At 39.4% G+C, this 15,547-nt stretch overlaps 1 protein-coding gene across 8 annotated transcripts in view; it reads left to right on the top strand.

The window, feature by feature from the left end:
- Positions 1–718: 718 nt before the first annotated feature.
- phrf1 (PHD and ring finger domains 1) overlaps positions 719–15,547 on the top strand; it is a 53,594-nt gene continuing 38,765 nt past the window's right edge. For 6 of the 8 annotated variants that reach the window (XR_005992302.1, XR_005992305.1, XR_005992306.1 and 3 more), the window contains exons 1-17: positions 719–798; positions 1,351–1,429; positions 1,577–1,724; positions 1,871–2,020; positions 3,241–3,437; positions 3,572–3,655; positions 3,756–3,889; positions 3,985–4,076; positions 5,187–5,380; positions 5,964–6,096; positions 6,263–6,381; positions 6,502–6,695; positions 7,089–7,211; positions 7,632–7,783; positions 10,400–12,284; positions 12,409–13,772; positions 15,143–15,219. Coding sequence is in view for 2 of the 8 variants with exons in the window: in XM_041794560.1 (XP_041650494.1) it covers positions 1,637–1,724; positions 1,871–2,020; positions 3,241–3,437; positions 3,572–3,655; positions 3,756–3,889; positions 3,985–4,076; positions 5,187–5,380; positions 5,964–6,096; positions 6,263–6,381; positions 6,502–6,695; positions 7,089–7,211; positions 7,632–7,783; positions 10,400–12,284; positions 12,409–13,772; positions 15,143–15,219 (4,986 nt within the window). In the remaining 6 variants the exon portion in view is untranslated. Of the gene's footprint in view, positions 799–1,101; positions 1,242–1,350; positions 1,430–1,576; positions 1,725–1,870; positions 2,021–3,240; positions 3,438–3,571; positions 3,656–3,755; positions 3,890–3,984; positions 4,077–5,186; positions 5,381–5,963; positions 6,097–6,262; positions 6,382–6,501; positions 6,696–7,088; positions 7,212–7,631; positions 7,784–10,399; positions 12,285–12,408; positions 13,773–15,142; positions 15,220–15,547 lie in introns of those variants that run through there. The other 2 variants (XR_005992304.1, XR_005992303.1) reach the window with 2 other exon arrangements.

The raw sequence follows: 15,547 nt of genomic DNA, 5'->3' as shown, positions 1-15,547 counted from the left end.
AGATACGAATATGGTGTTTCTTAAAAATTTGGTTTGATTAGATGTACTGTTGAGAAAACAATGTTTGAAATCTACTGCTTTAGACCATTTAATGAAAATTACAATGCACAATAGAAATAATCCCTCTGAAATCCACTTGCTATTGTTCTTCTGAAATTATACAGACACTGAAAAAAAAAACTTTTGATTTTATTACTGTATAACTGAATATATAAAAGGCATGTATCAGTATAATAAACTCTTCAGGATTTCCCTATTGTTTATTTATTATATGGTATTTGTTTGTTTCGTGTTTTTTGGCTCTTCTATTTTTATCTTTTAGTTCTACTGACAGGTATGCCTCTAACAAGGGTAAAAAAGTTGCCTTTCATCAATAAATGTTATAACCACCCACATTATAATTTTATGAGAGGCAGTGATTTATTCCTCTATCACAGCCTAGGGTTGCTATAATCAGAAACCATCTTAACCATTTCATTATAGCATATTATTTTTGGTGCTAAATAACAGTTGTTAATATGCGTTTTAATTTTAGCTTATTTTAAAATGTTCTGTATTTTCTAACGATAGACAGTTAGTTTGCTGGCTCTAAAGGGCCCCCAATCCTGCAGACTTGTGCACTTTCACACACTGAACGATCATATCCTATATTAATAAAATAAAAAGGGGCACTGTCTCTTTAAGAGTCACGATCGTCTGAGCGCACTCGGCCATTTCCGTAAAAACCCAGCCGGTGGTGTCACTCAACAACTGTGGAGACTTGAAATCACTCTTACTTATCTCACATTACTTAATTGGGTATGTTTAATTGGTTGAATTGCCTTTCAGTCATGGAATACAACATTTTACTTGTAAAGACTAGATGTATTTTTTGTGTAAACTGCCCCTCACATTGAGTGTCGGTCGTTTGGAGGAGCTTGTAGTGGACGTTCGCTGAATGTTGCTATTCTGGGGTTAGCTAACACGCTCTACCGAAGCTAATGTTACGAGCTAGCGCCATTTGTTCACCAAGAACAGCGTGTCAGGCTTGTCCTGGCCTCCTGTCAGTGTATATACATGTATAGTGTCTATCTTCTTTGATGCTTCATGTGTGTTTTGTTGGAAGCATGGAGGAAACGCTGTGTTTGCTGCAGACTTTTCTTCTTTGTTTACAAATGTAGCCTTAGCATCGTCTGCAGACTGCTGTTGGCTAGCTAGCCAGTGTTAACATTAGGTAACTTTTTGTCGGTTTCTAGAAAAAGGTAACGCAATACATGGTCTCACAAAGCCTTTTTTGTTATACTTGTCATTCTTGGGTTATTAAACACATTGCGCAACTTAGTTAATGTGTCAGTTCTGACTATCTTATAGACCAAGACCCCATGCTTCTTTCACAAGGACTTGTCATTCCTTAAAGTTGGATCAAACCCTTTCCTCATCCCTGTTGTGAGTAAGTTGATCTTGATAGTGTTGATATACCTACTCTGATTATTCATTTTTGACACCTATTGTGTCTTAATCCGTTTTGTTTTCTCGAGTCTAATCCAGACATGTTACTTAAACATGACTTGCCATTGTTGTCTGTTTTCTCTTGTAGGTTCAACTAAAGGAGAAGCTGTCAGAAATATTCTTTCAGCTTTTGCACTGATGGTCAGCCATGGATGAAGATGACAGCCAAGATGAGCTGATCAACCGCAGTACATCCCACAACAAAGGAAAAAGGGCAGCTTTATGGGCCATCTCAGGTGTGCTATTGCTGTTGCATGCTGTAATTTGACAAATGATTAACCTGGTACTATTTTATCTTGTGTAATAGTAAGCCTGGAATTATACAAACAAGCTTGTAAAATATCTAGAATTGCTTGAACTTTGGTATTATTTTTCCTCACAGATGACTCGGAGGACAGTGAAGTGGAGTCTGAAGAGGGAGCATCAGGCAGTGGCGAGGAAGAAGAGGAGGATCAGCTAGATGGAGATGATGATGAAGATGATGATGATGAGGAGGAGGAGGAAGAAGAAGAAGGGAATGAAGAGGAGGATGGTAGGAGTAACTAAATTTGCACTTTATTGTTGTAAGAGATGATTGCTTGTCGTTTTTTTTAAAGATACATGCAGACTTTTATCTATTTAGAAATATCAGAATAGATGAAAAAAGACTTCATGTATGCTGTTTAATGTTTAAATCAATTTTTTAAACTGTTTTCAAATCCAGAAAAATCCTTGATTTATAGTTCAAATGTTGTGTAAGTGCTGTCCAAATTCATAAAAAACCCCACTCTACGTATAAGTTGTTTGAACACATTCTGCAGACTACATGTTTTAGATTCACAACTACAGCTATTCTGAGTTGATATTGAAATTAAAGTTTTCTTTAGCATGCCACTGCAGTTTGCATTGTTTTGAACAGCCATCTGCACATTTAACAAAACTTTCTTTACTTATACTACAATTTAATCAGGTGCAGAGGACTAACATTTTGACATGCACATTTTGTCATAGTCAAACCCATATTGCAAAAAGTGACTTCTGTGCTCCAGTTTCTTCTTTGTTTTTTCGTGAGAGAAAGAATCCATCAAAACATTGTTTGTAGTTAGTGGCCGTTTCTGAGAGCGTCGACCTCCACCTGGGGAGGGGCTGAGGGGCTTCTTCAAAAGTGCATAATTTAAATGTTTAATGTTATTAACCTTCCCATTTGGAAGGCAAACAAGAGTCTCTGAAAATCTTGCCCCCACAACATCTGCCTGGACTATCACTGGTTAATCTAATACCTGTTCAAGTGGCACACCGGAGCATCTGTGTTGTGTTGACACTGATAGTCAATGTGGGTAAACATTGGCTGGCCTCTGTATTGAAGGTGTAACACTGTAGTATGATGATAGCACTGAGCAGTGACTCATACTGTAAAATAATACAATGTTTCATTCATATTAACAAGCGACTTGTATGTGTCAGTTCATTTTCATCAGGTCATGGGAGTGGGGGGGTGTAGCAGGGTGTAACTGCCATGATTCTCTGCTGCCCTCGAAGCCAACTGTTGTTATCTTTTTGGTTGAGAACCCTCTGGTGGTAGAATTAACATACTTTGTGTTTAAGCAGCTTTTTCTCTAAACCTACTTTTTCTGTAGAGTCAAAATAGGAAAAACAAGCCTTTGTTTTACACATTGATGATATAACTGTGATTGACTTTTTAACTCTGTGGCACATCCTGCTAATGTAGTTTGTGCAGTACTGTTAAAAATGATTTTTACGCAATTTTATCAGATGATGAAGAGGAGGAAGATGTGAAGGCGGAGGGTGGAGCTGTTGGAGGAACCTCTGCAGATCTTGCAGGGATAAGTTCAGATGAGGACACAGACAAGTGTCCCATCTGCCTTAACTCCTTCAGCAGCCAGCCTGTTGCTACACCAGAGAGCTGTGAGCACTACTTCTGTCTTGACTGCATCCTTGAATGGGCAAAGGTGGGTTTAATTTCATTGTCAAAAAGCACTTTGTTAGCAGCAATTTAAAAAAAGAGTATGGTCTATATTAAACAAGCACTGGTGTTATAGCAAGCATCATAGATCAACTTTTCTTTTTGTTGTCTACATTTCAGAATGCAAACTCATGCCCTGTAGACCGTATTGCCTTCAGCAGCATCTACCTGAGAAAATGTTTTGGAGGCAAAGTGAAGAAAGTGGTAAGGCTAAGTCTACATTTTTAGTTCTCTTTATTTACATACAAATGCACAGTTCAGACTTTCTCTCATATCTAATTTTTGTATTGATGACTACATTCAGATCACAGTAAAAAAGCCTGTGAAGGAAAATCAGGAGGAAACAATAGATGTAGATCTGGAGCAGACCAACTGTGAGGTGTGCGGAGGCAGCGATCGAGAGGACCGCCTCTTGCTTTGTGATGGCTGTGATGCAGGGTGAGATGAATAACTCTTTATTGTGTTAAAAGTCAGTCTTGAAACCTGCCATATTCATTGTTATCAGAGAGTTATGAAGTCTTTTTGTTTCACAGGTATCACATGGAGTGTCTCACTCCCCCTCTTGACTCTGTTCCCGTAGAGGAATGGTTCTGCCCTGAATGCGAATCCAACAACCGTAACTCAAGTAACCCTTTAAGTTTTATTAAATTTAAAGTAGGGCTGTCAAGAGATAAAAATTTTTAACCGCAGTTAATCTCACAACTTTCATAGTTAACTGATGATTAATTGCAAATTAATTGCACCATTTTTATTTGTTCTAAATATACCATGCAGGAGTATTTCTCAAGATTTAAATGCCCTTATCAACACATGAGTGGACAAAAATGCTTTCTCTATGCAAATGTTTGTTCAAGTCAACTCCTCTGTTCTCTGCAGCTTAACACATAAGAGCGGGTCTCATGCATCACACATATACATAAAGTACATGGTCAGTTAAGTTTTAAGTCACTCAAAGATCATTTCCTGAATCCTTCACGCTTAAAGCATATAATTTCAACCTCATAAAGAGGGAAATAAAGGCTCACATAAACATCCCTTTCCATCTAGAGGGCTCAAAACAGGATGATACAAAAATAGAAAATAAATACAGTTACAGCATTGCACTACAGATTACTGTGAGAAGTCAAGTCTCAGGAGAGAGCATACATGACAATGAGAGGGCCCTTTAGTATTTTACTTACAGTAATGGCTCTCAAAGAAAGTTTGTAAGTGCAGTTGTTGGATGCGAATTGTTCATAGCAGAACCTCATCCTCCACAACAGAAATTGGCCTTCAATCTGTAGCCACCCATTTAGCAAAGGCTGTTGAAAGTTTGTTGCCTGCAGAGTTGTCTGAGCATCCCATTGTAAACAATCCAGCATGGCCTGCCTTTGGCTAGGGGGCCGGCCCTCTGCATTGGTGGTGTGTTTGGCAGCAAGTGGTACGGGGTATTTATGGCTCTACGAACTCCGGGTAACTTACTTCACATCAACAGTCAACTAGTCTTATCTGGCATGATCCTAAAGCTGTCATTAAAAAGCCTCCGTCCTTTATTTCTGCTCGCTTGCTACAACCATCACTATGGCACCCCGTACTGATCTTGCAAACTACAGGATGGGTCAAGCGTCATACAGAACGCGTGTGCACTATTAATGAGTTAACTTTGACAGCCCTAATTTAAAGTTAAAAATTCATGCTTATAGACACTAAAAACTTGTTTAGGCTGATGTCACATGCTTCAATCTTCTTAACTCAGGGGGTTCAGCTGAACAAGTCAGTGATACAGAGAGTCTACCATCTTCTGCTGGTCCCACCACCAGTCGCTCCCAGACCCGTGCTGCCCAGAACCGTGGCGCTGGTCCAACCAGAGCTATTGCACGGACGCAGCAGAGCGAGAGGGTTCGAGCTAATGTCAACCGAAATCGGATCACACAGGCACGAACATCGCAGGTTTGGCATGAGGCCTGTTGCTTCTGTTTTGGCTTTTTCCTCTATCTCATTTTAAAAGCTAATGAACATGTCTTTCATGCAAAAAGTGCCTTGATGTTTCATATAGTGTGTTGTGCAGAAAATATTAACAACATTAATAACTTATTCATTTGTGCATTTAATTGAAGTATTTTAAAGCACAGCGCAGATGATGGCATGTGTTTTGTCATTTCTTGCATTGAACTGGTGATCTAAATGTTTTTGTGGAAGCCATGCATGTGTTTTTGAATTGTTTTTTTTATAGGTCAGTTCATCTTGTGAAGGGGTAATTCCATTTTTTGAAAATAAAAAAACTTCTAATTGAAACTGTTTTCAAGAAAGAATTCCAAGGCACACTGGGATTTGCATAGAATTCAGATAACTTTATTTTACATGGAAAAATCTATTCAAAAAAGTAGCTGACCTAATGAGTTCTTCCTCGGGGCCTGAGGAAGCAGCAATGGCTTGCACACCTGTGATGAGTTACACTAATCAGTGTGTTTGGTGTTATTTTTGTAGGGTTTTTTAAGTGAAGCAGTTGAGTAATTTACACTTTCTCATCTAGCTGGCTCCCACATATCTGATGCAGTCCACTTGGTTGGATGAAACTATTAATGCTGTGGTGGCTGGGCTCAACACAGCTGTTTATGTTCGTAATTTCACACCTCGAGCCCCAACTCGCCGCAGACGCAAAACTGGTAAGTTGACACACACATACAAATCCATAAACAAGAACAGCTTTCAGCTTTGGTTTTTGTAATCCCAGCGTGAAGATAAACATGAACATATTTGCAAAGGAAATGCACGTCTTGGAGCACAAATAGTTTTGTCCATGGGGGTTAACATGTATGATTTATTGAATAGGAAAGCGCAGAAAGGTCAAAAAGACATCAGCTTCTAAGGGTAAAAAAGGCAAAGTAGCAAGTACGGGAGTCAAGAGGAGGAAACGGAAAGTGAGACGGACTAAATCCAGAAGAAAACTGGTGAGAATAAGTCCAACATCGTCTTGAAATATAAGTGATTTGGTTGTAAATATTTCACATAATTTGTCAGAAACAGTTTAAACACAAACCATTGTATCTGTTGTTTCTCTTTCCTGTTAGATTCCAAAAAAGCCAACCACAGCTCGAAGTCGTATTGCTAATAATCTGGGGATTGTAAAGGACAAAAAAAGCTCTTCACTGCCCACAGTGTATCGTCCATCAGAGCACACACTCAGCAACATGCGTGCTGATATAGGTGCTGCATCCCTCTCTATCTACGGAGATCCTTTTGACCTTGATCCATTTACGGATCGGTAAGGCGACAGTTAAAAAACTATTACCATTCAGTGATGTTCCTGTTGTTGCATTCTATGTATATGTCTAGAAATGGCAGACTCCGTAGCACAGTTGCTCCTTTGGAAATGTTTCCTGCTATTATATCTAAATTTCATAGAGATGTTTTTGCCCCTTGTACTTTTCTTTACTTTAATGCATCATTGCATTGATGTGTGCAGCATTTACATGTTGGTGATACAATCAACAATAAATGCATCTTACTTTATAAACATACATTAAATTTCGTATAGTTCATATGTGGCTGTCAGTATCCCTCTGTTGAAGGGATAGACTTTATTTATACATGGACCTGTCTGTAAATGCACAGTGTTAATTATTGTGCAAATTGTTCCTAAATGTTGATTTGGCAGTGAGGAGGAAGAACAGCAGGCCCATGTTACATCACTGTTGGAGGCCAAGAGACGAGGAATCTCTCGCTCCGCACTTCGATCTCATCAGCCTGTAGCTCGGCCATTCACTGCAAGCCTTTCTCGGTAAGCACCCCATTTTGCCATGTAGGATTAATTGTTTTCCAAATTAAATTACTGCAAATTTGGCAAAGCATACACTAGAGTTTGATGTGATGGTGGCCTTAAATGGCTGGAGATATTGTTTTTAGCCCTCAGTGTATTGTGGTTTTCTCTCATTTAAATTCAGAAACTATGTTGCTGTTGAACTGAAAATTTTAAAAAATCTTTAATCACTTTAGCTGAGAACTTGAATTGATCAGCATTCAGATAATAAACAGCTTCAGACCCTGCAAATTTGCACCATCCCCACGGCGTATTTTCCTGTTTACGCTGTGTCATAATTGTGAGCTATCTTATCTGTTTCTTTCTTTGTCATCAAGATAAAAACAACATGCTTGGTATATGCTGATGATGAGTTTAAAAGTAAATGTTTTTCTCTATCAGGAGAGCTGTGGAAGTTCCCCAATCAGGTGTTGTGGAGGCCACTCCTGTGCCTGACCTGCTAGGCAGCATCCTCACAGGACAGAGCATGCTTCTGATGGACAGCTCTGATGTTGTTATTAATCGAGATGGGTCCCTTAAAGCTGCAAAGCCAAGTAAGTGCGCGCTGTTAAATGGAGAGGATATTGCATTGTAGGACAGCTGTATAGTGAGAGATTTAATACTACCTGGTGGTTGGAAAAGATGACCAAAAACCTGACTGTATCTCAGACCTCACAGAATTATTTGAAGTAGTGATGCACAATAATAAACTAAACAAGAAGTCAAATGTCAAATCAGACATGCTTTCCTCTCAAGACAGGTAATTTTCAGAAAGTAGAGTTTGTTCTTCCATTTAAAATTAAGGAACTAAAAGTCTGTTGCAAATGAATCTGTAGCTAAAACAGACCTGCTTATGCTGTCATGCTTAATAAATATAAAGGTTCATTGGACAGCTGTCTTATTTTTACTGCACAAGTCAGAACTGAAAGAGAGATGATGCTTTTCATAATAATTTAAATTATGCACTCACAAGTCATATCAAAGGTAGGTAAAAATGTAAACAGCAGTGTTATTACGTATGTTGCCGAACAGACTGTGAATTTGTATGAAACCACATCAGAGCAGGCAGGGAGACAACTAAGAAGTAGCGGCAGATCAGGAGACTGTCAGACTTATTTTTGTCATTAATAGCTTTGCCTTTTGGCTGTCTCGGATAAACTTTATGCAGCTTTCAAATGATTGCTGAATCGGCATTCTGCCATTAGTAGCCTTCAGCTTGGTGCTAATGCTACTGGCTAGTGCTGCTTTGCAATCCATTAATAGTGCAGCGTTAAGATGACATTTCTTATCAGACTCACAAGAGCCATTGTGTTAAAACTAAAGGACTCCCTTTGGGGTCTTTGAGGAGCATATTTTATTAATCTATTCATGTTATTCTTCTCTAAAACAAGTTGAGTTTGGTTAGGACCCCTGAGGGTCACGGTATGCTTTCCAAAAAATAAGGAGAAATTTGAAATGATTTAAAGTGTTTTATCCTTTATTGTAAAATAATTTAATTTAAAATGGAACCATGGCTATTGAGAGATCTGTCCTTAAATGTAAGTAATGTGTACAATCAACTGTTGAATTTCCCTCTGGATTAATAAATTATGCATCTATCAAGCAACTTTAAAATCCAAATTAAATTTTTACATGATGCTTTATGCAACATTATGACCGTTAACCATCTCCAGAGATGGTGGGGGTTCCTGGTCGCTGTTGTTGGGGGATCACAGGCTGAAAAGTTTGCTCTAAAACACTGATAAACACCCACCCCAGTAACGCCATGTTTAGGTTGAGCTGTGGAAGCCGCACAGCTGCTTCTTCTTCTCCTTCTGTGAGCTTAATGGTGGGTCACATACTGCCATGCCACCTGCTGTTGTAGTCTTGTGAGGAAGTAAACAAGCACCTTTTATTATCGGTGGATTTTATCTATAAATGTTTTTTTATTGGAAAAATACAGTTCTATAAACTAATTGCAATATCGTCCGATTAAACCAGAACAAAAATTATTGTGCATCCCTAATTTGAAGCATCTGAATGTGGGTATTTACAAGACTGTCTTTTCAACAAACAAACTCCAATTCCAGAAAAATCAGGACAGTGTAATAAAATGAGAATATAAACAGAAGACACTGATTTACAAATAACTCTCAACCCATATTCAGTTGAATACATCACAAAGACGAGGTAGTTAATGCTCAAATGTTAAAAAAGAAACATTCGATATTTTGGAGGTGTATACACATTCTGAATTTGATGCCTACAACTATTCCAAAAAAAGTTGGGACAGGGGTAAGAAAAGACTTGGAAAGTCATAGAATTCTTGAAAAATACCTGAAACATTCCACAGGTAAGTAGATTAATGAGTAACAGCTGATAGTACCCTTACTGAGTTTAAAAGGAGCACTCCTGAAAGGCTCAAACATTCAAAATCAATGACATTGACTTCAGATTGTGGGTATATTTAAAACAAAAAACCAAGAACTAAAGTTCATCAGTGTGAACATTTAATATTTTGTCTTTGAGCTGTGTTCAATTGTACATACCTTGAAAAGGATAGGCAAATCATTGTATTCTGTTTTTATTAATATTTTCAATCAATAAAAATTCATTTATACAGCACTTTTCATAAAAAAGCAATGTAGCACAAAATGCTTTACAAACAAATGAATAAAAGAAAGCATGTCTTTACCCCACCTTACCCCACTGACCCTCTAACTCACCTCCCAACCCTGTCACCTTTACACTACATTGGCAAAGTAAAAAAATAAAAGGCTGTATACAAACAGACATTTTACACAATCTCCCATCTTCCAAAGAAGTTGGGAGATTGTGGGGTTTGTGTTATAATGTGTCTTCATTCTGATTCTGACTGGTAAAAAGTACTTTAATTTGGGGAATATCACACTTTGTATGAACCTTCGTCTGGTCTCAAAATAGGCTTGAAGTATTACATGTGGTCCCTTGTTAGACCATTGGTTATCCCCCACTTTTGTCTCAGCTGATAGTGACTGGATGAGTTTCTGTTACTGTTTCCAATATTAAGATTTTTTTCCTGGCACTTTTAATTGTTGCTCTTAGTAGCAAAAAATATGTAAGCCAGTAAAATATTTAAGCAAAGCAACATAACCTCATCATACTACCATTTTTGAGCTGCTTGTGAATTCTTTCATCTCTTTGTGTTGCAGTTATGCCCTCTGCAATAAAGCCAAGCTGCAGCAAAAGCAGCAGCTCCGGTGATTCCAGCACCCACATCAACCCAGTGATGTCCCCCAGCCAAGGAGACACACCTTTGCCCCTCCACCACAACGGAGACCTACCATCATCCTCCCACAGCTCCATGAGCAGACCCTTCTCACAGAGCTCTTCTCGCTTACCCCCTTACACGCCCCCCTCAGCTAGTCGCATACCACCTTCTTCTCATTCTGATCTGCCACCCCGAGGCCATCCCAGTGTGCTGCCACATCAACCAGTCAGACCCACTCATCCCTCTCGCCATCGGGGAACAAATCCTGCCCACTCCTCTTCCAGTAGCTCCACCTTAGACTCCAGCTCTAAGAACAACCAACCTAAGAAAGGACCTATAAAGCCAATGTGGGTCGATGTCTCAGTTCTTCCAAGGATACCAAAAATAAAAAGGGAGAGCATTGATGGCACAAATGATGGTGGTTGTCAAGGTGCTGGCAGCAGCAGTAATCAAAGCAGCAGAAGTAGTAGGGAACATATTAGTAACTCCAGTTCTACCAGTAGTGTTTATGGCATGCCATCTACTGGCATGAACAGCCTGGCTGGTGACAAGGGAAGGCAGCAAAGTGTAGACCAGCAAAAAGGCAGAGCTGAAGGTCCATCCCAGAGGCAGAGGCCTGATGGAGCAGCCTCGTCATCTGCCTTTTCCAACTCATTCTCTTCTTCCTCCTCTTCCACTGGCTTTCCTTCCAGCCAGTCACGTTATTCCTCATCTTCTGTAGCTTCATCGTCTGTAAGTTTCCGCATTAACTCCAGTGGAAACTCATGGCATTCAAGGCGGCTCAGTATGCCATCATCCTCTACTGGTGGAGACAGCATGCCAGAGCCCTGGAGTAAAAAGGAAGAAGAAGTCAAAAAGAGACAGCTTCACCGGGATAAACAGATGCTTCTTGCATCACGCACCCAGGTCAAAAAAGAACAAGATGTTAATAATATCTATGATCCATTTAATCCCACTGTGTCAGACTCCAGCAGCTCGGATGATGAAGCTGAGAGCTCCCAAAATGTCTCACATGAGGTGAAAGCTCCTAGCTTAGAAAAGAAGGAGGGTTTAATGCGAAACAAACTGGACCTGATCCATGTAAAAAGTGAAAGACAGGAGACTGAAGTCTCACTGGAAGAACCAAGGGGAGCTAGTTCACCAGAAACCCCATCACCAGAGGTCAGATGCTTAGAGGGATTCATAAAGACTGAAAAAGAATCGCGATCTGAAACTCAGCCTGAGACACAAACAGCATTTCTTGACTCTAGATGTAAGAAGGAGTCGGGGTTAGATGATGGAAAAGAGGCTGGCATGTTTGGGCATGGAGTAAAAAGTTTAAATTCAAAGAAAGCAGGTAACACTTCACCTGTTCATCACAGCCTTGTTCCTGTAAAGACAGAGAGAGAAACTCTTGAAATGAATGAAGGGAGTGTAGGAACTTCTAGCAGTGCTCCACCTAACTGTAAGAATGATTCATCTGCATCTAGCTCTGCTCCCACCAAAAAGAAAGAAAAGGCAGAGGTCAAAATAGATGTTGAAACCTCTTCAAAGTCCCCATCTAGAAATATGGCCCATAAAAAGAAAACTGCCCATACATCGAAGGAGCGACACTCTAGTAGTCCAGAGACAGAGAGAGACAGGAGAAGAGACCACCGAGGAGCCTGGCAGAAGGAAAAGGAGAGAGAAATGAAGAAGAGCAGGGACAGGAGCTCTAGGCGATCAAGGTCGAGGGAGAGGAAAAGGGGCCGCTCAACATCTGAAAGCTCTCACTCCATTTCCCCTGAAAAGAGTCGTAGAAAGAGACAACGGTCCCGGTCACGATCAAAAGATAGGAGACGATCCAGGTAAATATCTAACTAGATTTCTTGTTTACATGTCTGTAATACTTACCTGTTTTAAATTTGAATGTTTTTATAAGGCTTAAAGTAAACTTACACTGAGAGTTTTCTCTGTCATTTCTAATTTCAGGTCTGGTTCCAGCTCCAGCAGCAGAGAGCATTCAAGACGAAAAAAGAATAAACAGAGAAGCAAGGAGAGGAATGACGGCAGAAGGAGAGACTCTGAGAAAAGACGTCTCTCAAAGGACAAGAGACATGGTCGATCTTGCTCATCATCTTTGTCAAAATCCCGCTCCAGATCTAGGTCAAAGGACCGTAAACGTGGTCGCTCTCGCTCAAAATCACGATCAAAATCACGGACAAGATCTAGATCCAAGGAAAGAAGGAAAGACCACACAAGATTTCAACCATCCTCTCTCTCTGACAGAGATAAGGGAGAGTCAAAGTCTAAAGACAAGAGGAGACGAAGGTCTAGGTCCAGCTCCAGAGAGAGAAGAAAAGACAAAAGCTCATCATCATCCAAGAGTGCACAGAAAACTTCAGGGGCGTGTTCTTCGTCCTCTAAAGATTTAAAACCATCACAGGAAAAGAAGAAGGAGAAGGATCTCACTGGAAGCTCCCTAAAAGAGGAGAAAACTGCTCCTGTGAATAAAGAGGAGAAAACTGCTCCTGTGAATAAAGAGGAGAAAACTGCTCCTGTGAGTAAAGAGGAGAAAACTGCTCCTGTGAGTAAAGAGGAGAAAACTGCTTCTGTGAGTAAAGAGGAGAAAACTGCTCCTGTGAATAAAGAGTTGACTCCTTTGCTCACTGCTGCCTCTAAGGTGAAAAATCAAAGCAAAGAGATCAAGACTGACAGTCAGGTGACAACAGCAGATACAGGCAAAGAGTTTAAGGTAAAAGAAATTAAGAAAGAAAAACCACCATCTCTAGATATGTTTGAAGACTCTCCTGTTATTAAACCAATTAAAGAAGAAGTCTTTGACACTGATGCTTTGGAGGAAGTCAAAGAGATTCAGGAGGAGGGAAACAAAGATGACCCAGTGAAAATGGAGAAATGTGAAATCCTGATAATTAAATCCGAGCCAAGTTCCCCTGAATTACACCCGTTACCTCCTGTCACTTCGTTTTCTTCTCTCACACCACCTGCTGCCACTGACGACCTCAAGGATTCAGTCCCTCAACCTCCCCCAGAGGCCTCTGATCCACCAAACGCTGTCGAGTCAGTGGTGGCTGTGAAGCAGGAAGTTCAGCAGCCCTCAGACTCAGATGATGACTTTAATGTGGATGTGATGCTCGACAGCCTGGACTATGTGAAGTCCGAGCCCACGGAGGGAAATGCTACTTCTGTCAAACAGGAGAAGGACGTAGAGGAAGGGAAGAATGAAGGAGAGCAGGTGTCGGCTGTCGTGGGAGCAAAATCCAAGACTCACGTGAAGAGGGTCACCTGGAATATACAGGAACCTGAGGGGCCACAACCAGAGAAATCTGCAAGCAGTGAGTGCTTTTTTTCCAGTCAGTGCACATAGGATTAACTCGGGGTTCCTGTAGATCCTTGAAGTCTTAAAAGGTCTTAAATTGCACAGTTTTTATTTAAGGCCATAACAAGTCTTAAAAAGCACATTTTTACTTGTGAGAAGATTTCACTATTGAGTCTCTGCATTTATTCAATTGTAGTCTTTTTTGTGTATATGCTTATTGGATAATTATGATGAATATTAAATTGATGGAATAGAGGTATTAAATGTGCGTGAAATCATCAAATTTGCATTGTATGACCCTAAAAGAATAGTATCAATTGGTATATAGTTAACAGTACATTAAAGTAGAGAATTCAGCTCCGTCTGTTGACCAAGAAATCTCATACGCTTCTCATTATGACCACTGTCTACACAAAAAAATAGTCTTAAATTTGATTTTAAAAGGATGTACGAATCCTGTTTACTTGTCCTACAACAACCCAAATGTAAGTAGGTGTATTTGTTTATTTTTTTGTAAAAATTTCTCACAAATTTATTTTTTAATTAATTTCAAAGAAGAGCTGCCAATAGCGCTGTCAGAAATATCACTTGAATGTCCTGAAATGAGATGCATTTATTCAGATCATCTCATTACAAGAGATGTAAGTGATTGTTTTGACAGGCAAAGAACACTAAGATTTTCATTTTTGGCTGTGCATAGTGCTTCATAGCAACCTATAATACAGTGTTATCAACCTTTTTGCTATCAAGACACCCTTTAAATATTGCCCCAGACATAATGTACTTAATACTGCCAAGGGATTCAGATAGTAGTTTAATTAACAATATATATTTATAAAGGACTCTCCTAAAACAATTGAAATGCCTTTATTGTGGTGCAGATAGTGCACCCTGTGTACTCAGGTGACCCTGGTTCAAGTCCAGCCTGTGGCTCCTCTTCTGCATGTCCCTCCCACTCTCTCATCTCTGTTTCCCACTCTATCTACTATACTCTGCTCCAAATAAAAGCATAAAAGGCTCTAAAATATATATTTAAAACACTTTTTTTCAGGAATTTGTCAAAAAGACTTTAAAAACACATGTTGACACCTTTTTTGCCAACAAAATCCTTCAAAACTGAATGCATGATTTTGGCATCAACATGATTTCAGTAAAGAAGGCAAAGGCACCTCTGATGATGATAGAAGGCACCCTGGTTGAGAAAGGCGGCTATAGTAGATGAATCTAATTTAAATTTATGCCAAGGAATTAAAAAATACAATGTTAAAACAAAGTTAAACTCTTTAGATTACTTTATCTTGATAATTCACTCTGCATGAATTTCATAATGTGTTTTGTATAACTGTGTAGATTAGAATTAAAATATTCATCTTTTTTTTAATACAGAAGTGGCCCTTTATAAATTGAAGCTGAAGCAGGAAGGACTTCGCAGACCCTCCTCAGCATCACTGTCAACCAATCAGGTAGGACTGATTCTTGTCACTAGAGTTAAATCATTTATTTTAACAAAGACATCCAGGATGTCTTAATTAAAGAACAGGGACTGGTGGCCAGAAGGTGGCAGTGTTGAATCAAAAGACGCACAGAAGTGTTGTTTGGAAAAAGTCACGTGTTTGAAACTAAAACTGATACTGGAGCATTTTCAGAGGAATCGAAAGTAAAAGCCGTACTGGATACATCAAAACTGTTGGCTGCACATTTAATGTTATTATTTATTCATTGCTAAGTCCCTGCTATCATATCTATGGATGCATAATATATCAATCTACAAGATGCAAAACAGCCCATAAA

Source organism: Cheilinus undulatus, linkage group 9, assembly GCF_018320785.1.
Source record: "Cheilinus undulatus linkage group 9, ASM1832078v1, whole genome shotgun sequence".
Lineage (NCBI taxonomy): Eukaryota > Metazoa > Chordata > Actinopteri > Labriformes > Labridae > Cheilinus > Cheilinus undulatus.
The sequence above is the reverse complement of the archived record's forward strand: the minus strand, read 5'-3'. Positions and strand labels throughout refer to the sequence as shown.